This window comes from Pinus tabuliformis, chromosome 7 (assembly GCF_031772625.1).
Source record: "Pinus tabuliformis cultivar Carrire ecotype Pingquan chromosome 7, CPIR1, whole genome shotgun sequence".
Taxonomy (NCBI): Eukaryota; Viridiplantae; Streptophyta; class Pinopsida; order Pinales; family Pinaceae; genus Pinus; species Pinus tabuliformis.
Genome location: NC_142293.1, coordinates 1,538,324,602 through 1,538,346,826, shown reverse-complemented (window position 1 = coordinate 1,538,346,826; position 22,225 = coordinate 1,538,324,602). Strand labels below are relative to the sequence as shown.

General features: G+C 39.0%; 1 protein-coding gene across 1 annotated transcript; it reads right to left on the bottom strand.

The window, feature by feature from the left end:
• Positions 1-480: 480 nt before the first annotated feature.
• Positions 481-2,130, bottom strand: LOC149253750 (uncharacterized). The gene has a single exon (XM_089456911.1). It carries the CDS (start codon positions 2,067-2,069, stop codon positions 612-614), a length of 1,458 nt encoding a protein of 485 aa, XP_089313037.1. The 5' UTR covers positions 2,070-2,130; the 3' UTR covers positions 481-611.
• Between the last annotated feature and the right edge of the window lie 20,095 nt (positions 2,131-22,225).

Here is a 22,225-nt window from a genome sequence, read left to right as displayed (position 1 = left end):
AATTTTCATGATTTTCATAAAAAAAAAATCTAATTAAAATATGGCATTATTTAATTTTCTACTTGATACAAATGTTATTTTTTCATTTTTTCATATAACTATAATGTAATCTGCACGCTAGTGTATGATGTAGCGGACGGCGCAGTCGATTTGCGCCATTTCGAATCCTACTGAGCTGCGCAGATGCTAGGGCGTATTCTACGTATATGTAAAAAAAAAAGCCCATAATGCTTCTAAAAAGAACTAGCCCCTCCCATTTTTTAAGCTATAATGTAATCTCACCCATTTTTAACTTAAAATAAATAAAAGAAAAGAAAAAAAAAAAAAGAGAATGCCACAAAAATTACATGAGTAACTTAAAATAAATAAAAGAAAGAAAAAAGAGAAGGGCACAAAAATTGAACATGAGCATAGCATAGCAGAATGCAAAGAAATTACATGAATGTAACACACATCTTCCATGACTATCGGCATTTCAATAGAAATTGTAAATGATTTGGCCAGTCTAGAAATATCAGATAATCTTATAGTTTTACTACTGTAGAAACATAATACAGTAACGCCATGAGAGGCAATTGTGCATAAGGTAAAACACATGAATGGCTTTTGATTCATGGCAGCAAATGCCAACTTCTCCGACCGAAGGGTTTCTTCTTGCTGACCGGCTGGTCGCGTGGGTGGAGCTTCTTGTGGCCGCCACGGTCCTCATCGAAAATTACAGCATCGAAGCCGTTGTGAGAATCGTGCGTGGAAGCATTGTGAACGACGGAAGTAGCCACGGTCTCCAATTGTGCGGTCGCAACAGGAGAAAAAGCAACGGTGGCCATGACGTCCTTGGGTTGCAGGGGAAGAGGAACGGCGTGCACCATCATGACTTCGTTGTCAAAAATCTCGGCCTCCTTCACAGTAACGTTGTCCACACTGAACGCGGTCTCGTCGACACTGCCTGTGACAACGATACTGGTGCCCGGAAGCAGAGTGTCAAGACGGGTCCCCAGCGGGAGCCGGAGGAGCTCCAGGAGGGGCAGCCTGTGGGGGACCACGTGGTACCGGAAGTCGAAATGAAGCCCGTCGGCGCCGGCGAAAAGCGTCTCGTCGCTGGGAGCAAAGACGGTCATCTTGTTCAGAAGCCGCAGCTCCGAGGACTTCATCTGCATCGCCATGGCCACGACACCGTACCCGTTTTTCTGCAGGAATCTGATGGCGTCGCTCAGCAACGAGGCAGACGTCGTTGTCGGGGTCTCGGGCGCCTTCGTCTGGCGCGCGGCGCAGGAGGAGAAATTGGCGGCAGGGTCGACGATCCTGTCGACACCGTGGATGGAGAGCGCGGCGTCGGCGTAAAGATTCGGGTGGCGCAAGGCGGCGCGGTTGGCGGTGGGCTGGTTCTTGGCCGCTACGCAGAGGCCACCGCTGCTGGTCCTGCAGAGAAAGAGGCACCGATACTCCAAGAAAGTCCGGAGCGCCGTGCCGGCCGGGAGCGCCTCCATCTGTTTCCACGTGATCTTGCGCTTGACGGCGTGGTAGAGCAGAACATTGTGGGCAAGAGGCGCCGTCTTGGCGGTCCGCGAAAAGGCGGAATCGCTGGGGACGAAGAGCGTGCCTGTGCCGTTCCACCATGAGAGCGCGCCGGCGCCGGCCGTGTTTTTGTCGGCGGCCAAGATCTCCAGCGTTCTGGCGAACAGGCCGTAGCCTGCGGAGCGAAGGATCTTGGCTATGACCGTTGAATTCTGCAAAAACAGGGAGCGTTCTTGATTATCAGAAACGTAATCTGGCAATTGCGAGCCTGCGATTTGCGGCTGTGGAGAGTGATCAGACGCCTTGGTGAGAGGAACCCACGAGAGGAGGACCGAGAGGAGGAGTACCAAGAAAAGGGTATATCGCCACACAAGTGCAGAGACTGCGAATTTCAGGATCGAGCGCGCCATAGCTGAGGAAATTACTTCGCAGCGTAGCAGGCAGTGCGAGAGAACGCAGGTAGCTTTCTTGACAAGAAGTGTGCAGGGCCAAGAATAGGAGACTACTTGTGTATTTGTATCGGAATGGGTTCTTGGTTTTCTTCGTGCAACCATGATTCAAAAACCTTTTGAAGTGCAATATGCAATATGAAGGTCTAAGGAGAAGTCGTTGGGACAAAATTGGAAGGCATTAACTCCTAAATCGCCTCACCACAAAATCTACGCCTTTATTTATTTTCATAATATTTTTTTTTAATTATATTTATCTAGGTCAGGGCTAACTTACTTATTAGTGGGAAGGAGATCGATCTATCCAACTTTTTTGGAAGTTTAATTGATCTACCTAACCTTTTTAGAAGTTTAATTCGTTCAGAATGATTTTTATTTTTCCGATGTTTTTATAAGTTCAAACTTGGTAGGAAAGAAATTTCAAGTATGTTTTTATAAGTTCAAACTGGGTAGGAAAGAAATTTCAAGTAAACCAATTTTATCTATAAAATAAATTTCACACAAATTAACTAATCTCAGAGTAAACTCTATACAAACAAACTCCACACAAACCAACTGATCTATACCTCATAAGACTAAACTCCACACAAACTAAATAGTGTACACCTTATAAAACTAACTAATTTACACCTTACATTACATACTTCAGATTCTCAGATGGGCCCAGATGCCCACATAGCCAACTTGCTTCTCTTAATGACTTGTATGTTGGCCATCCATGTTAAACAATTGAACCCAAGCCATCCTAACTGCACCCATTCGAACCATCCAAATCTTCTCAAATCGACTAAATCTATCGATCTAACTCATCTTAGTCCATCGTCCAACTTGTCTTACTCAGCTCAAATGTCCCAAGTCTGTTCGATCTGTTTGAGTCCATCTGACTACACCCAAACCAAATAAGTTCATCATATTATACCTAGATCCATATGAGTCTATTTGTTTGCACCTAAGTGAACCTAGCAATGCATCCAAGTGCATATTAGTGTATGCGCACTTGATAATTGTGTCTCTAGTGGATATGCACCCAATGAGTGTGTCCCATGATTACAATACATGAATACTTGTTCCTAAAGGCACTCTATCATCCATTGTGTTGAAATATGTAACTAGGTTCAGTCTTCTAATGATAAATGTAATCATGATTTTATGTATTTGATATAAAGTGAAAAAATAAATTTGTAATTGTCATTCTTGAGGCATAGGTTTCATGCTCAAGGGAAATTTATTTTATAGGTCAAGCACCCATTGAGTGCTTCTAGGGCTTGTCTTTGAGTCAACAAGTCATAAGAGTCATTGTCATGTATGGAAGACCCTTTTGGGCATGTTACATATTGTAAATAAAATTTTATTTGAGTCAAATTAGAGTCAAAGATCCTCCAAGACCTTGTCATGGTGCCTCAAGCAAGTCATCCTTCTTGAAATATCAAGTTGGCCTCAAGGAAGCAATTCATACCCTTGGAAATCCTATATATAGGAAGGAACTTGACCTCATTTGGACACACAACAAGAAAGTTCGATCTCCTCAAGAAGATGGAAAAGGACAAAAATCAAAGATAAGAAGAAGAAAAGCAAGATCAATTTTTTTGGATCTCTCTCTCTCACTCTTGTGTTAGGGTTTCTAATGTTGTTGGGCAAGTCGAAGTGTTGGAAAGTTGTTGGGCAAGTTGAAGTGCTAGAAATTTGTTGGGCAAGTTGAAGTGGTGGAAAGTTGTTGGGCAAGTCGAAATTGCTAGAAAGTTGTTGGGATCAAAGTTGTAGAAGAAACTGTTAGGTTGAAGTTGCTGAAGAAACAGTTGGGTCAAATTTGCAGAAGAAATTGTTAGGTTGAAGTTGTAGAAGAAATTGTTGGGTCAAAGTTACAGAAGAAACTGTTAGGTTGAAGTTGTAGAAACTATTGGGTCAATGTTGCAGAATAAATTTTTGGGTTGAAGTTGCAGAAGAAACTATTGGGTCAAAGTTGCAGAAGAAACTATCGGGGTTGAATTTGTTGAAGAAGTTGTTGGGTTCAAATTTGTTGGAAATAAATCTCATCAAGGAGAAAGGTTGACTTGGCCTTGGAGGGGTCTTTGTCAAGGGTCTTAGGTCTTGGAATTCGTCATTTGAAGATTCTATAAGAAGAGAATAATTCTTGTGGGTTTTCCTCTCAAGAGGAGAGGTTTTGGCCTTATCTAGCAACCTACATTTTGTGTCCTCTTGTCTCTTTGATATTCATTTTTTGGTAGTTGTTTGATGATAAGAAAAAACAATAATAATCAAGTAAAAAGACAACACAAACAATTATCAAAATAAGAGAAATATTTTAATCTAGTTGCCCTAGATTTCTCAACATTGTATCATAGCTATGGTGACAAGACAAGGAAAGGCAGCTTGAAGCAGGACCATTAAAAGGAATATCAAGAGAGTTCAAGGAATTAAAGAGGACATAAAACTATCAAGAAGGGATTCATAAGGATTGAGAAATCTAAGGAGTATCAAGGAAGGAAATAAGGAATATCACAGAAGACCTAAAAACCCTACCGCCACTCAAAGAAAGAAGGACTACACATTGAAGCATCTTGAAGTATCTACATCAAAGAAGAAGCATTACCACCATCATCAAAAGAATCAAGGTGATCTCCCTCTCTTTGAAGAAAGGATCACACCAATAGCGTACTTGAAGAAATACATCTCTTGAAGAAGCATTGACATCTTCAAGGAAGAAAACATCATCATCAAAATCAAGAAGGAATAAAGTTGAAGATATCACCATCAAAGGAGAATCTTCACTTGACAAGTAAGTATCCTTATATCTATGACTGAATCTACTATCAAAATGACTTCATTCTGCAAGGAGAGCAATAAATTGGTTGGGTCATCAAATTTCCTTGCATGGAAGAAGAGGACAGATTTGATCCTCATAGAAAATGAAGTCATTGGACATGTTAAGGGTTCAATCGTCAAACCACCAAAAGAAGAAGCTCATGATCTAGTGAAGTATATGAAGGGGAGATAAGGGCTCAAAGAATACTTATAGAATCAATAAAGGATTCTCTCATCCCTATGTAGAAAAATTGGAGAAATCAAAAGACATCTATGATAGGCTGGTAGAATTGTTCTCCCTAAGCACTGCAGGAGAAGTAATATCTTTGAGAAATAAGTTATATGAGATGAAGGTATCAAAGTAATAAGGGATAGCCTCATATCTTATGAGGGTGTCACAAATACGAGACCAACTGCAAGAGTTGGGGGAAATAATGTCTCACAAAGAAATGACCACCATGGTGTTCAATGCACTACCAGATGAATGGGGCAACTTAGTATCAATTGTCTATGGTAAGAAGGAAGCCACCCCATTCAATGAACTCTGGTCATTGTGTAAGATTGAAGAAACCAGGTTGAAGGCAAAAAGTGATGTAGGACCAAGTGAACAAGTTCAAGAATTTGTTGCAATGGCTAGGAGAAAAGGAGTTTGGGAAGTTTGGTCCTCATGAAAAGAAGAAGATTGATACGTCAAAGACACAATGCTATGATTGTAAGGAATATGGTCATTTCAAGAGATATTGTCCAAAACTCAAGAAGTACAACAAGAAAAGGAAAGAAAGGAATGAAGCCCATGTTATTGAAGAAGTGGAAGACCCAAAGAAGAAGAAATCAAAGAAGGAGGAAGTGAAAGATCTCTAGATGACTGAGATAATCTCCTTCACTTAGTTCTTTTTCGTTTTTGTGAAAGATAGATATCATGGTAAAAAGAATTGTAAGTATGATAGGATGCATCATATTAGGAGATGACATCATATTAGACGCATATGATTGACGAAAGAGCTTGTGAAATCATTATAGAAGCTTGACAGGATAGCAAAAGTAGAAGTCTACATGGATGTAGTAGTCATCATAGATAAGAAGTAGATCTTGGTAACCTCATTGAAAGCATAAGTAGTATATATGGTTGAAATAAAGTCGCCTAGCATGATAAAAGATAAAATGAATTCATCATACATCATCATCATTAGAAAGGAGCATTTACAAGATAAGGACAATCAATATCCTTCGTTCGAATATTCATTAAAAGGTTTACCTCTACTTGGAAGAAGCAAGTGTCTCGTTGATAATTCCACCTTGTGTGGGATCCATTGTATAGAAGGATGATGATATGGTGACAAAAGAGTGCAGCATGTCAAGATGGTTGAAGTACTTTCAATCAAGGAAAGGAAGCTGGCGAAGGAAGACTAAATGACCAAAATATGAAAAGAGGTATGTATATATTTTATATGTTAATTCATGTCATCATACAGTGTCAAATAGCATGGGTAAATGCTCTAATTCATGAGCATGATCAAAGAAAAAGGATATCTTCCTTTGGAAAGGTGCATGAAGGCATATGTTTCAAACTAGTTCACACATTTACAAGATGAAGTCAACATAATATGTCCTCATATGAATATGAGGTGGTTGACAAGATGAAGGAACTATGTATAGAAGTTCCTAGGGTACAATATGTGAGGAAAGGAAGAAGGATTCATGGAAAAGTTGCAACTATGGTCACATAAGATAAGGAATCAACATCTGATGACTAGAAGGATTTGGTATGATATCTCCATGGGAAAGGTATGAAGACCTTGATAAAGTCTGAAAAAGAAAAAGACCCTTGACATTGGAAATATTGGAGATATGTTTATGAATGTGCAAGATGTTGATGTTGTACGAAGCAGATGTCATGATGAAAGGCCATCCTAAAAAGTAACTCTGATTTGATTTTTGAATTTTGAATAACATTTGGTTGGGTTAAAACAGGGCTACCAGAAGAGAGTTATAGATGCTACCTGATGAGTCCCATTAATAGGCATATTTTGGAGATCATTGTTCCATTCCCTAGCCTTAAAACTATCCTTGTCTCACATTAATTCACATTTTTTGTTATATTATGCTTAGTAAGAGCAGTAAAAGGTGTTTGTCATAGTATGTGATCTAATGTGGTTTAATTGCAAGAAAATAAGTATTTTGAGGCTATTACTACGCAGGGGATTGGCGAAGACAACTAGGAGAGAATCTAGGAGGTTTCTCCACCTCCTTAACTCCCTAACTCAACTTGGGATCATAGTATCCTCTCTCACCAATTCGAATTCATTGGCAGCTGAGTGACTCCTAGCCCAAGTGAAGCTCAAGGGGGAAAAGATCCACCATTTTCGAGATCAAGGAGTGAATCACTCCTACTTTCAAGGGAGCTTCTATCAGCTTCCCTTTTGTATAAATAAACAAGAAGAAGAGCTCATTAGGATTCAAATTTTTTGTTCAGCTAGGTGTAGCTATTGAGCTTGAAGCTTGACATTGTTACTTTGAACTTTTATGTGATGTATGAGACCTAAACTTTTTGATAATGAGAAGTTATATTTTAAGCTTCATATGAGTTAGTTTCAGAGGGTTGAGGCCCAGAGGCTTTGGTCCCTCTTTTTGTACTTATGTTTCTTCTTGATTCCAAGCAGTTCATAGTTTCTTTCATTTCAGTAGAGATTAAGATATAAAAATATGTGGTTGCAAGCCTCTTCCTCACCTCTCTTGTGGGATAATGAGTGAAAGGATTCACAATATCCTCTTTCCACCTTCAAATTCTGTCCCAAAACTTTGTTTCATAATTCATTTTTCCTAGTATGCCATGAGCACTCATCCTAGTGCAAGACAGACCTTTGAGAGGTCCTGAGCTTGGCTAGGGGCTTAACCCAACCTCCCTTCATTTTCTTCAACCTACATCCACCTCTCCATACCCTCAAGACATCATTTTCACCCTCAAAAGCCACTCAGAATCCCTCTTGTAGCATAACATGCTCTTCTATAGCAATATAGGACCGTTTGTAGCAGCCACATGTAGCAAGCCTATAACACCACTTTCCTTCATCAGCTTTGATCCCCACTACAACTTTGACTTAGTGAATATTAATGATGACCCCCATCTATGATTTTATGATCAGGGGAAGCTCCTAGGCCACTCTAACAGTTCCTTTCCTTCACTACAAAACAAAATAGAATTAGTTATTTGATCACACGTATCATGCAAGTAGGCTACTATTTTTCAGCAAGTGTGAACTAGCTAGATGATACATGCAATTTTAATTGGTAGTTTGATGAATTATGTAAGATAAAATAGCTTCCTTTCTACAAGTAGATTTGGAAGTTTGATGAATTATGTAAGATAAAATAGCTTCCTTTCTACAAGTAGATTTGGAAGTTTGATGAATTACGTAAGATAAAATAGCTTCCTTTTTGTAAGTAGATTTGGTAGTTTGATGGATTTTGCAAGATAAAATAGATTTATTTATGCAAGTGGATTAGCACTTGTCTTTTCATGAATTGATTAATTAAGCATATACAAGTTGAGTAAATAGAATTTCCACTTTCATAGCTAGATGTAGTTTTTAATTGTACCTTCGTTAGCAATCATTCATTTTAATTTAGTAGGAGGAATGGTATCTGAGAACTTTTGATCTAATGTCATAACTGAGGGTGGAATGAGTGGAATCCAATCTGTTGTGCATGTAGCATTGTCACCTTTAAGTTTGTACGAGCCCCGTGTTGATAATTTGAGTTTAGGATCCCTTGGGAGTTGCAACATTCTTGGTGCAATACTAGGGCTCACCACTTTTTGGCGTCGTTTTCGAGGAGGTGTCTAAGTAGATATTGTTTCAGCTTGAGCATTGTTTTCTGTTTTACATACAGTTTTTGAAAAAGTGAAAAAAATAAAAAAAAATATTTTTTTCATGCCTCGTAGGAGTAGGGATAATCAAGGAAAATTATTACCAAAAACTCCCACACCCTCAAACAATCAACCTTCACTCTTCTTCAGTGACTGTGATCTTCCCTCTCTGACTACAGGGGAGTTAGAAGACCCTCTAGGTGAGAAACCTGAAATTTTTGAAGAATCTATTGGGGAAGAAGAAGAACCTACTTCACCTACCCAAACTATGGCTGAAAATAGGGACAATGAGGTTTTCCCTATTAAAGAGACCAATGGAGAGGCTAGAATGAAGAACATAAGCCCCACTATCCTTCCACACTGCCATGGCTCAACCTCTGAGGATCCTGAAACCTTCATGTTTGAATTTGTTGTTGTTTGTAGAACCTATGAATGTGCCTCTGATAAGAAGAAGTTGAAGTTATTCCCCTCTACCCTTAAATATGCAGCCTTGTGCTGGTTTATGGGGTTGCCCAGGGGTAGCATCACAACCTGGGCCCAAATGCAACAGGCCTTTAATAGAAAGTATAGGGACTACGCCCAAATAAACTAAAGAATAAATCTTTAGGATGACTCTTAGACCTAATGAATCCCTAGAATACTATAAGGAGATATTTAAACTTAGTTATAAGAGAGCCAACTGTCCCCTTGATCCCGGGTCACTCAAGCTAGTTCTTCTTTGAGGGATTAGGGAGGATATGTTGTAAACCATCAAAATGTTGTCTCGAGGAGATATCTATCACTTATCCTATGATGAAATCAAAATTATGTTCAAGAATCACTCTAGGGTTTCCAAGAAGAAGGGTCGAGCTAGTCAAGGTTTGGTCAGTTCCTCTCCCTCCACAACATCCATCAAGAATGAGATAGGGAACATGTTGGAGGATTTCAAGAATGAAATGTTGCATACATTTGCATTGAAAATGGATACCATGCAAATTAAAAGAAATCAGGAGGACGTAGAAAGGGCACTAGCTATTTTCTGCTCTAGATGCACCAAAAGATGTCCTAGGAATGAATGCCCATTGAATGTCGTAGAAGTCTGCGTAGTCTGTGAAGACAATCATACAACAAAAAAATTCCCTTCTTTTTGAGGACTAAAAATTTTATACCAACGGGTAGAAGGTGGGTCAGAGCAACTTTGTTTCATTAATCAAAGAAGGCCTCAAGGACCTCGGCCATATCAACAAGGCATGCAAGGTGCACACTACTCTTATTATAATCCAAATCAGAATGCACCTTTGCAACCTTGGTACTCTTCCACTCATTCATCTTGGTCCACACCTCCTTCTTTGCCTTATGCACCTCCATATCCTCCTCAACCTGGAAACCAACCTTTTCAGCCATATCCACCCCAATATTTCAATGGGGCAACCCATCACAAGGGTGGAGGCCTCAAGTCAGCCAACCTCCTAATTTACTGCATCCACCCAAACCTCTACCACATATCACTCATCCTACTCCACCTAAGTAACTTCAAATGCCTGCTCAACCCAATTTGAACCCAAACAACAAGCAAGCACAACAGGTCTACAGTGGAGAGACATCTTATCCTGCTTATGCTGTGGAAATCCAAGAGATTAACCTTTGGCCTGGGAGAGTTCTTCTAGATAACCACCCACCTTCTCCACCCGAAGAGCTTGAAGAAGAGAAGGAAGAGAGTTTTCCTCAAGTTAATCCACCTCATTTTCTTGAGAGGTTGATCCACCCTAGCGAGTACACCCCAGAAGAGGTTTAACTTCTGGGAGAATTGAAGAATTTGTGTGTTAAGATACCCCTTATCCAGGCCATTAAAGATGTTCCCATCTATAATAATCTCATCAAGGAGAAATGTTTCAAAAATCCTGGGAGAAGAAAAAGAGACACCCCCACCATAAATGTTGTTGGGCAACTATCTAATTTGATGCTTGGGAGGATGATCTTCCCAAAATATCTAGAGCCTGGAAGCCCAGTAGTAGATGTGCACATTGATGGCCTTATAGTCCCTAATACCCTGATTGATCTTGGAGTTGCAATAAATGTGATGACTAAGGAAACCATGCTAAAGATAAATCTCCAAGGCACTCTGAGAAAGACCATCACAGTGCTGCAACTTCCAGACATATCCACAGTAGCTCTCGAGGGAGTTGTTGAAAATGTTATGATCTCCATTGACTCTTGGGAGTATCCTACTGATTTATCCAACCTAAAACCAATTTTAATGTCTATCCTCTCATCTTATGAAGACCCTGGTTAGCCACTATTTATGCTTACATTAGTTGTAGGGCTGGGAACATGACCATTAAGAATGGACATTTGTCAAAACATATGGTATTGCATCCTCCTACTAAACCTTCTATTGAGCATGAATTACCCTTGTGGTTAGAAGAGGAGGAAGAATATGAATTGTATCACACCAACCCCTACCCAATATGTACTCTAGATATTATTACAAGAGGGGGGAAACCTAATGAAGATGACCTCATTGACCATATCCTTCAGAACAAACCTTCCACTCCCATACAAATTGATGAGTTGACGAAAGAATATGGGAGTAATCCTTAGACTGACTTATGCGCTATTGGATCAAGTCTAGAACATGTAAATATTGTAGAGATTGGCCCATCTAGAACCTTAAATACCAACCATTCTCTCTTAGCCAAATAGGAAGAACAATTGTGCAATGTGCTAAGGTAACACCTAGATGTTTTTGTTTGGGATTATAAGGAAATGAAATGTGTGCATCCTTCAGTTTGTACTCATCATATTTACATCAAGGAGGGATGCAAGCCTGTGCGCCAACCCCAGAGAAGGATGAACCCAACTCTTAAGGACATTGTGAAAGAAGAACTACAAAAGCTACTGGATGTAGGGTTCATATACCCTATTTCAGATAGTGAGTGGGTGTCACATGTTATTTTAGTTCCCAAGAAGAATGGGAAGTGGAGAATTTGTGTAGATTACTGGGAACTTAATAAGGCTACAAAGAAGGACCATTTTCCTTTACCTTTCATTGACCAAGTCCTAGATGGCCTTGCAGGGAAGAAATTATTCTCCTTCTTGGATGGATTTAGTGGATACAACCAAATCCATATCAACCTTGAAGACCAAGATAAGACCACATTCACATGTCCTTGGGGTACCTTTGCTTATAGAGTTCTTCCATTTGGTTTGTGAAATGACCCTGCTACTTTCCAAAGGGCAATTTTGAGTAATTTTTTCTGAACTTGTTCATGACTCTGTTGAAATATACATGGATTATTTCACTCCTTATGGATGTGACTTCCATGAAGCTCTCTCCAATCTGTGCAAGGTCTTGAAGAAATGCATTGAAATTAATCTCTCTCTGAGCCCTGAGAAATGTGAGTTCTTGATGAATGAGGGGACTATCCTTGGCCATTCCATATCCAAGGAAGGGATACAGGTTGACCCAAACAAAATTTCCATCATCAAAAGGGTCCCTACCCCTCAAAAGAAAAGAGATGTCAGGAGTTTCTTGGGACTAGTTGGGTATTATAGGAGATTCATCAAAGACTTTAGTAAAGTGGCTTCACCTTTGTTTGGGTTATTGGCCAAAGATTCAAATTTCTGTTGGACCAACAATTGTCAAGAGGCCCTTGAAGTGTTGAAAGAAAAATTGACCATTGCACCCATCCTAAGGGGTCCCAACTGGGCATTGCCTTTCCATATCCATACTGATGCATCAGATAAAGTTGTTGGGGGAGCCTTGGGACAAGTAGAGGATAATTTGCCTTATTCTGTCTATTTCATTAGTAAAAAATTGTCTACAACTGAGTTGAATTACACTGTCACTGAAAATTAACACTTAGTTGTAGTACATTCTTTAAACAAATTTGGGCACTATGTCACTAGGTATCAAACTTTTGTCATACTGATCATGCAACCATTAAATATTTTATGAACAAGCTTGATGTGAATGCTAGGACAATTATATGGTTGTTATTGTTACAACAATTTGATTTGACTATTATTAACAAACTAGGGAAAGAAAATGTGGTTGCATATTTTTTTGTCTAGGTTAACCTTTCCTACAGGTAATGAGGAGATGGTGGATGATCAACTGCCATATGAACACATATTTGACATCTCAGTGTTTTCTCCTTGGTTTACTGACATAGCCAACTACTTGGTTGTTGGGAGTTTCCTTCCTAATCTATCATCCAGGGAGAAAATAAATATTGTAAGGAAAAGCTCTTCTTTCACTTGGATTGGGGGAAATATTTTCATATTGGGACTATATCATATCTTGAAGAGATGTGTAAGAGAAGAGTAGGTCTTCGACATCCTCTTAGCATGTCATGATGGACCTTGTGGAGGTCATTTTGTTGCTAAAATGAAACCTTTAAATTTTTACAAGTTGGTTACTATTGGCCCACTTTACATCATGATGCAAGGAGATACATCACTATATGTGATTAGTACTAAAGGCTGGGTAAACCCACACCCAAGCATGAAATTCCCCTAAAAACTCAAGTGGCCTTAGAGCCATTTGAAAAGTAGGGCATGGATTTCATTGGGCCAATTGATCCACCATCAAGACAAAATAAATACATATTGTGTGCATTGATTACTTAACAAAGTGGGCTGAGACAAAGGTAGTCAAAGAAACAACTAAGAACAAAGTGGCTAAGTTTTAAGAGAAAAGATATTCTACAAGTTTGGGTATCCAAGGGAGGTAGTAATTGATCAAGGAGCACAATTCACATCAAATTTGATTGAAGATATCATGAGGAAACACCATATCAAGAACAAGACATCCACTTCCTATCACCCTCAAGAAAATGGGAGATTATAGGTCACAAACAGAGCATTAGAAAGCATCCTCACCAAGGTTGTTAGCAGAAACAAGAAAGATTGGGTAGAGAGACTAGTAGAGACCACTTGAGCCTACAACACCACTTGGAAAACCATCACTGGATTCAATCCATATGACTTGGTTTATGGGAAGAAGGCTTTTCTTTCTATTGAGTTTGAATATAACACTTTGAGAATGGTAGCTCAATTGGACTTAGATGTCACTACAACACAGAAAGAAAGGTTGCTCCAATTGAATGGCTTAGATGAGTTCAGAATGCAAGCTCTCCTACACACTGAAGTCATACAGTTGCAAAGGAAGGTTTGGCATGACAAGCATATCAAGGAAAATACTTTTTAAGAATGGGATTGGGCCCCGTTATATGATTCTAGGTTTAGAGATTTAAAAGGGAAGCTAATGACAAGATGGTTGGGTCCATACCTAGTAGAAAATTGTCATGAAAATGGATATGTCCAAATCAGAACCATTGATGAGGAAGGAATTTTGGGCCTTACTTGTAAATGGTTATAGTTTGAAGCTATATATAATACCTTTGTCCAGTCCACAACATTCCTAGTAATTTGAGAGCATAAAAAATAAAAAATAAAAAATAAAAAATAAAAAATAAAAAATAAAAAATAAAATGGCCTGTATGAAAACCTCAATGAGGCATCTGAGGCCAACTCTAGGGTTGAAAACCTCTCTTAGGCATCCCAAGAGGGAAAAAAAAGAGAAAAAATAATAAAGATCCCTAGGTGAAAACCTCCTCTAAGTCACCTAGGGCAAGCATGCATGTTGAAAACCTCCTCAAAGGCAACCTGTTTGTCTCAAGAAAAAAGCAAAAAAAAAGGGGAAAAATAACACAAGGAAGAAGCCTATACCATGCCTACTAACCTTTCTTTGGTTTTGCAAGATTGCACATAGTGGAAAATTTCATGGCTACAAGCCAAAATCTAGAAGCTATCATCCATCCCTCCATCCATACACCTCATATCCTTCATCTCCATTCACATGACCATCTCTCTCCACCATCCAGTGAGCAAGAAAATTGAATTTCACCTCCTCTCTGTGATGTTACAAGGACCTGCATTGCTACAGAAGGCCCTGTAATGCTACAGGAGGAGCTTGTAAAGCTACAAGAGGGAGATCCAAGGAGGAGAACAACCCAAAATACCATTATGACTGTAAGAAATGATAAAGAGGGTCCTCCAATGATTTTTCCATCATCCATCCATCACCCATCCACTCCATTTCACCAAAAATTTTCTCAAATTCTTTACTCTATCCTACCTTAAAAAAACACATAGAAGCCACTATTTTCTATTTCTATAGTGTCTACACTACTCCTTCATGACTCTAACCCTATCCTCATGACTTGTCATCATCTCCCTCAACACCATCATGCAAACTGAAGACTTCAAAGGGGGATCAAAAGATTGCTACAGGAAGAAAACTCCTCCTGTAGCAGCCTGTGCAGCCACAATAGAAATCATTGATATTATTTTTTTCCCACCACCAGAAGGGATGATGGAGCCTTGTCTGCAACTATGAAGAGACACATCATCCTCAGGGAGGCTTTCCACCAGCAATAATAAATTGAACATTAGAGAGGCACTTGCACACACACAGCTAAAGCAACATTCAAGGTATCATCAAGAATGAAGACATGCACAGGAAACAAATCAAAAGAGTCAACTCCCTTGACCATAATGATATATGTCCTAGCTCCAACATGCAACCCTTCATAGTAGTTCGATCCACATGTAGGCTCAGGTATGGAAATCCTAACCTCCCCCCTATGCATAAAATGACTAAAATGTGCCTTGAGTGAGGAAAGGTGTTTTAATAGTCTGGAGGTGGCCAGTGAACTTGGCCACCATCATCTAGTAAACTTAAGTTTAAGCTAATTTACCATGCAACGTGGAAATGTCAACTCAAAATGAAGTGGTGTCCTCGAAGAGTGGGGTGATAATCACGAGGAGAGATAAATTATTATAGTTAATGGGGACAACGATCCAAAAGAGGAAACTCATGTTAATGCCAAGTCACTAGAGTGCTCCAAGATTTTCACCAAAAGAGGATATTATGTGTTGGTCTTGAATTCATTTTCACCATCACTCATTCCAAAAAAAGGTAGAGGAAGGATGAGTTAGTGCATCAAACAACCTAGGGTGCTACCCAGGAGTTTCAAACCCTGTTTGCAAGTACAGAAGAAAGCTATAGACAATCATGCAAGTTCTATAGGAGGGTCGAGAGGAGCTACAGGGGGGGATTGGGAGGTGAAAAAGGAGTCATAGTGGCTCGATATTGTCTCAAAACCTTCATGGACACCCAAAATTGTTTTGAAAATAAGTAAATGACATTCTCCTTCCTGGTTTCTACATCCATTTGCATGAGAAGTCTTCTTGAAATTAAGAACCTGTAATAGTCAATTGATAAATAAGAGGCATTTTTGAAGTTTTTTGTGGTTCAAAGAAGAGAAAAATAGTTTGGTTCATGTAAATTCAAGCACCCTTCTTCCTCACTCCTACCAAGAAATTTACCATTGTTTCACCACTGAGACTATTTGAATTTTTTTGAATTCCACACCTACATAGCATCAAGGAGGGATAATAGAATAAATGGGTGGAAGATTTAATAGAAGGGACCCTCGACACCCGAAGAATTCACCAACGCCCTCATGTAGTGGATATATTCATAAGACACCAGTGGTTGGGTTTCTTTGAGTCATTAAAGGGGTATGATAATGATTTTTCTCATGAATTTTCCATGGCATTACAATCTCAAGAGGAAGATAGTGTCATTATCGTTATTAGAGGGTTGACCATCTCTCTTAGTCTTGAAACCATAAGCAAAGTGACCACCTTGCCTCTAGGAATTAGGTGGAGTAAAGAAGGCAAGCAAGTGAGTGTTATAGCTAGGAAAAACTTCTTCCTTTCAAAAGAGAAGTTTGTAGAAGATAAGAATGGAGTGATAAGGGAATTCTACCTTACCCTTGGGATGAGGTAGCTTACCATATCCTTAAATATATACCTTTTGAAGGAAGATTAAGTGTGGTCTATGCCTACCACTTTAGGCTACTCCATGAGCTGAGATTCAAGGCATAATTGCCTCTCCCTCAAAGACTTAGTGTCCCCCACTTCCTCCTACAGTCAATCATGGAGATGAGTAAAAAATTAAGGGAAGTAAAACACCAACATTTACTCACCATGGCCTCATCAAGTTAATAGTGGTGGATGCTCTAAACTAGTTAAGGATCCCTGTCATATGGAACAAATTTGTGGACATGGATAGGGAGACTTTCATAGAAACCCAAGCCATCACACCTGGAGAGACACCAACCTCTAGTATTGGAGGTAAAGATGACAACACAAAGGAAGAATAAGGAGCAAAAACATAGGAGGAAGAGGCAACAAGAATAGAAGAGGAAGAGAGAAAAACATATGAAAAAGAGGTAGCAGAGATAGAGGAAGGAGAAGCAGAGATGAAAGGAGAAGAGGGTGAGAAGAAAGTATAAGAAAGAGTAAGCCCTAAGGAGACTTCTCAACCCCAAGGAGTAGAAGAACAACCACATCAAACAAGTCTATCTCTAGGAGATACTGAACAAGAAGTAGCTGCAACATTAGCTACATTGGGAACTCTTGTCAATCCCAAGAGGAAGAAATCAAGAAAAGGTTCCATGTATTTTAGAACTAGGAAGAGCACCAGAATTAGACAAGGGAAACCACAAACTCCTACAAATGTTTCTATACTTATTGACAAGTCACCAAGCAAAAAGGAAGAAATAGGGCCCAGTGAAGAAAATATTGAGGAAGTCACTCCTCCTAAAACCAAAACCAAGTCACATATAACACCTGTGAGTATGCATACCACTAGATTAGTCACCTTCAAGAAGCCAAGGAAACAATATGCCTTTGAGAAAGAAGAAAAAGAGAAACTATAGGAGGATCAGGGTTTGCTACAGGAAAGATAAGGTTTGCTACGAAAGGGGCAGAGTATGCTAAAGGAAGAACAAGGGAAGATACATGAGCACAAGAAATATCTACAAAAGGAAGCCACCACCTAAAATCAGTTGGAAAATACCTACAAGAGCTCCAAGAGCCTAACCCATAACCTAGCTTGGGGTCCTACTACAAATTTATTGAAGGAGGAAGGATTATCCTTGAAAAATTTGCAATCCCACTCCTCTATGAGTTGGAGATAGAGAGAGGTAGAAACCACAGGTGGATGCAAATTGCTAAATCTAAGAATGTGGAAGATGTGGGCCTCATGGAAGAGAAGGTCATTGAAATGGGAAAGGAGTTAAGTGATTTGAGAGTAAGGGAGTCCATTATGAAGGAGAAGCCACATGCAGAAAACACAAGGTTGAGAGAGAGGCTGCAAGAGAAAGAAACACAACTTGCCACCATGACAAGTCTCTCTATGGAATCCCTGTAATGAAGATAATCATCAAAGTATTATTCTCTCTTTCTCAAAGATTAGTGGTTTCAGTTCCAAATCAATACTCTAACATAATATGGATCTCTGCCTTTTCAGGACTATAGGCAGTTTATTGATTTTTGCAACCAAACTCACATGGAAGATAGGGAAAAATTAGCTAAATTTTATATGCACAATATCACTATGAAAAATTTGAATTTTTGGGATCCCAATTCAAGTTCGAGGGATATGTAGGTGATCGATTTAGCATCCTGGATGACTCTTGAGGATACAAGAGTTGAGGAGATGAAAAAGGTAATGGCATAAGAGGAGAAGGAACCCTTGTATATCAGAGCAGAGCTAGTGAGCCATAAGGTTGTCGTTAGCAATCATAACGTCATATCGAATGATGTTGCTTTAGCACCCAGATACATTGATACCCAAGAAAAATCAATTCTACACTTTGAAGACACATTTAGGATGTTGGGAATAGAAAGTCTGCAAGCCTGCAAAGGAAGATGGCATGCCTTACCCCACAACCTACAAATCAGATAATATCACTTTCCCAAAAGGCTAAGGAATGCCTTGGAGAGAACACCATTGTACAAGAGAATCATGTAGAGGATGAAGATCAGGTCGATTGGACTCAAACTTAGTCCACCCTTACTCCTAGGATTACAAGAAGGAAGAGATGAAGAAAAAGAGAAAATGGAGTGGACAAAGATAGAAAGGAATGCAGGTTTTTATCCACAAGAGGGAACACCATCTGAGGAGACTTGGAATGTCAGGGAGGCCACCATGGCCATGAAATAGCTTCACATGGATGACTAAGTTGCTCAGAAGATGAGAAAAAAATTCAACAGGGAGGTGATGATGAGTCCCATCAATAGATATATTTTGAAGATCATTATGCCATCCCCCAACATTACAACTATCATTCTCTCACATTAATTCACATTTTTTGTTATATTATGCTTAGTAAGAGGAGTAAAAGGTGTTTGTCATAGTATGTGTCCTAATGTGATTTAATTGCAGGAAAAAGAAGCACTTTTGAGGCTATGAATATGCAGGGGCTTGATGGAGACAACTAGGAGAGAGTCTAGGTGGTTTGTCCACCTCCTTAACTTCCTAACTTGGCTTGGGATCACAATATCCTCTCTAACCAGTTTGAATTCATTAACAACCAAGTGACTCCTAGTCCAAGTGAAGCTCAAGAAGGACAAGATCCACCATTTTTGAGATCAAGGAGTGAATCACTCCTCCTTTCAAGGGAGATTCTATCAGCTTCCCTTTTGTATAAATAAACAAGAAGAAGAGCTCATTAGGATTCAAAGTTTTTGTTCATATAGGTGTAACTATTGAGCTTGAAGCTTGAAAATGTTACTTTGAACTTTTATGTGATGTATGAGACCTGCACCTTTTGAAAATAAAAGTTGAACTTTAAGCTGCATCTGAGTTAGTTTTAGAGGGATGATACCCTTGGTTTTGGGCCCAACCTAGAGGCTTTGGTCCCTCTTTTTGTACTTATGTTTATTCTTGATTCCAAGCAGTTCATAGTTTCTTTCATTTCAGTAGAGATTAGCATATAAAAATCTGTGGTTGCAAGCCTCTTCATTGCCTCTCTTATGGGAGAATGAGTAGAAGGATTCACAACCTCAGTCCAAACTTTTTGTGTTTATGATTTCTTGGAAATAGATTAGTGCTATTTGTTATGTTTTACATTTTCTTTCTATAGCTTAAAAGCCAACTTTAGTGATTAGATCAGTGTTATGGCATAAACTAGATGTTATTTAAATTCAACTCATTTTTTCCATCATAGGTTATCTCATTTTGTTAATGATAAATGGATTATGCATGTGATTGATTGTAGGGTTCTGTTGATCTGAAGGGAAGGGCACCTTTACCACTTCCATCTTGAGCTCCTTCATCTCCTCTTTCCACCTTAAAATTATGTCCCAAAACTTTGTTTCTAATTCATTTTCCCTAGTAAACCATGAGCACTCATCCTAGTGCAAGACATAACTCTGATATGTCCTTAGATTGGCTAGGGGCTCAACCCAACCTCCCTTCATTTGATTCAACCTCCATCGACCTCTCCATACCCTCAATACATCATTTTCACCCTCAAAAGCCACTCAGAATCCATCCTGTAGCATTGCAGGCCCTATTGTAGCAATACAGGATCTCCTGGAGAATTCGCCTATAGCACAAATTTTCTTCATCCGTTTTGATCCCCATTGCAACTTTGCATTAGTCAAGATGAATAATGACCCCCAACTATGATTTGATGACCAGGGGAAGTCCTAGGCCACTCTAACCATTCCTTTCCATCACTACAAAACATAGTAGAATTAGTTTTTTTATTACAAGTATGATGCAAGTAGGCTATTTTTTTTTCAAGAAAGTGTGAACTAGGTAGATGATACATGCAATTTTTATTGGTAGTTGGATGAATTATGCAATATAAAGTATCTTCCTTTTTGCAGGTAGATTTGGTAGTTTGATGAATTATGCAAGATAAAATAGCTTCCTTTATGCAAGTAGATTTGGTAGTTTGATGGATTTTGCAAGATAAAATAGCTTTCTTTCTGCAAGTAGATTAGCCCTTGTCTTTTCATGAATTGATTAATTAAGCATCTACAAGTTGAGTAAATGGCATTTCCACTTTCATAGCTAGAAGTAATTTTCAATTGTACCTTCATTAACAAGCTTTCATTTTAATTTAGTATGAGGAATGGTCTTTGAGCACTTTTGATCTAATGTCATAATTGAGGGTGGCATGAGTGGAATCCAATTTTTTGTGCATATAGTATTGTCACCTCTAAGTTTGTAAGAACCCCGGGTTGATGATTTGAGTTGAGGAGGCCTTGGGAGTTGCAACATTCTTGGTGCAATAATAGGGCTCACCACTAGTTAAAACTAGTACTCATGGGAATGGATGGAAGATCCTGAAAGAAACATGATGTGGAAAAGGTAGCTATGTGAAGAAAATCTAGATGTGGACTGGAAGATCACTTTCTGATTAAAAGAAGGATGACATGACTAATGGTTCAACCTTATGGTTCGTTGAAGGAAAGTGATGTATGGTTGATTCCCTATGTGTTAATTTCATATCTCAGTGACAAATTCCAACCATGGGACTAGATTCCTCTTTTCGAGAGGACCAATTTTGACTATTGAAGCACTCAATTTAGACAAGGGAAAGTGTACTTATGAAGAAAATCCCACATATGCACATTTGGACAGGTCAGCCCTAACAGGAAATTGGTCACCCTTGGAAGCCTATAAATACAAGTGACCTCAAGCTCATTTGGACATCACCAAGCATCATCTTCTTCTCTTCTTCATTGATTGGTTCGCACACCTCTGAGTCTAGGTCGAGGAAAGAGGTTAGAACAAGTTCGAAATTATAGGGTTTGAAGCTCACACATGTTTTAGGGTTTTTTTCTGACTCCAAGCTTGTCAAAAGAATTTTTTGGCTATAATCGCAAGCTAGTAGGCTCAAGGATGAAGTTGGAAGGTATCAACCACATGCATAACTCTTCCTCTGGATGGTTGGGCTCTAGGGCTAAATTTTGGCATGTGGCTGTAGTTGAGCACAGACAGGAAAAGTTGTCTTTGATATATATTGATGCTGGGAACATATCTCTAAATGTTATTGGGTTAATTTTGTATTGGGCTCATTGTACTCTCTACTGAACATTTTATGACAATCTAATAGAAGAATTTTCAAAGGGTTTTCCCCATAATGGGTTTTACCATGGTCTTTGACCAAATCTGGTGTCTCTTCTTGATGTGTTGATTGTCTCCTTTTTCATTTCATTTATTGTTCTATCTTCAATTACTATTGTTGATTGGAAAGATTAATTGGTATTGAAAATATTTCTATTTGAAGTATTGAATTGGGCTAAAAGTAATTGAAATAACATAGAGCTGTGTGAAGATTAATATGGTATCAGAGCTAAGGTGAAGGACAAGTCCAAAAGGAGACAAACATTGAAGCAATCATCTTTGGAAATTTGAAGGAGCCTATCTAGTCAAGTGATAGACATCTTCCTCTTTCTTCAAGGAATATAAGAAGTTGGGTGACTCATCTAACTTTGCTGCATGGAAAATCAGGTTGGAGATCGTAGCTAATAACAATGATGTTCTGGAATTAATTCAAGGAAAATTACTTGAGCCTCTAGAGAATGCTTCCATTGGTACCAAGAACAAACACAAGAAAGGTGAGTTAAAAGCAAAGAAAATTATAGCTCATGGTTTACAATATAGTTTATTTTCATATGTTGGAAATTTGAGTAAGTCTAAGGACATGTATGATAAGATAGCCAACATGTATGAAGT

What these genes read in the sequence shown, in the direction of transcription:
- LOC149253750 (XM_089456911.1), bottom strand. Translation starts at nt 2,069, where the DNA reads ATGGTTGCACGAAGAAAACCAAGAACCCATTCCGATACAAATACACAA.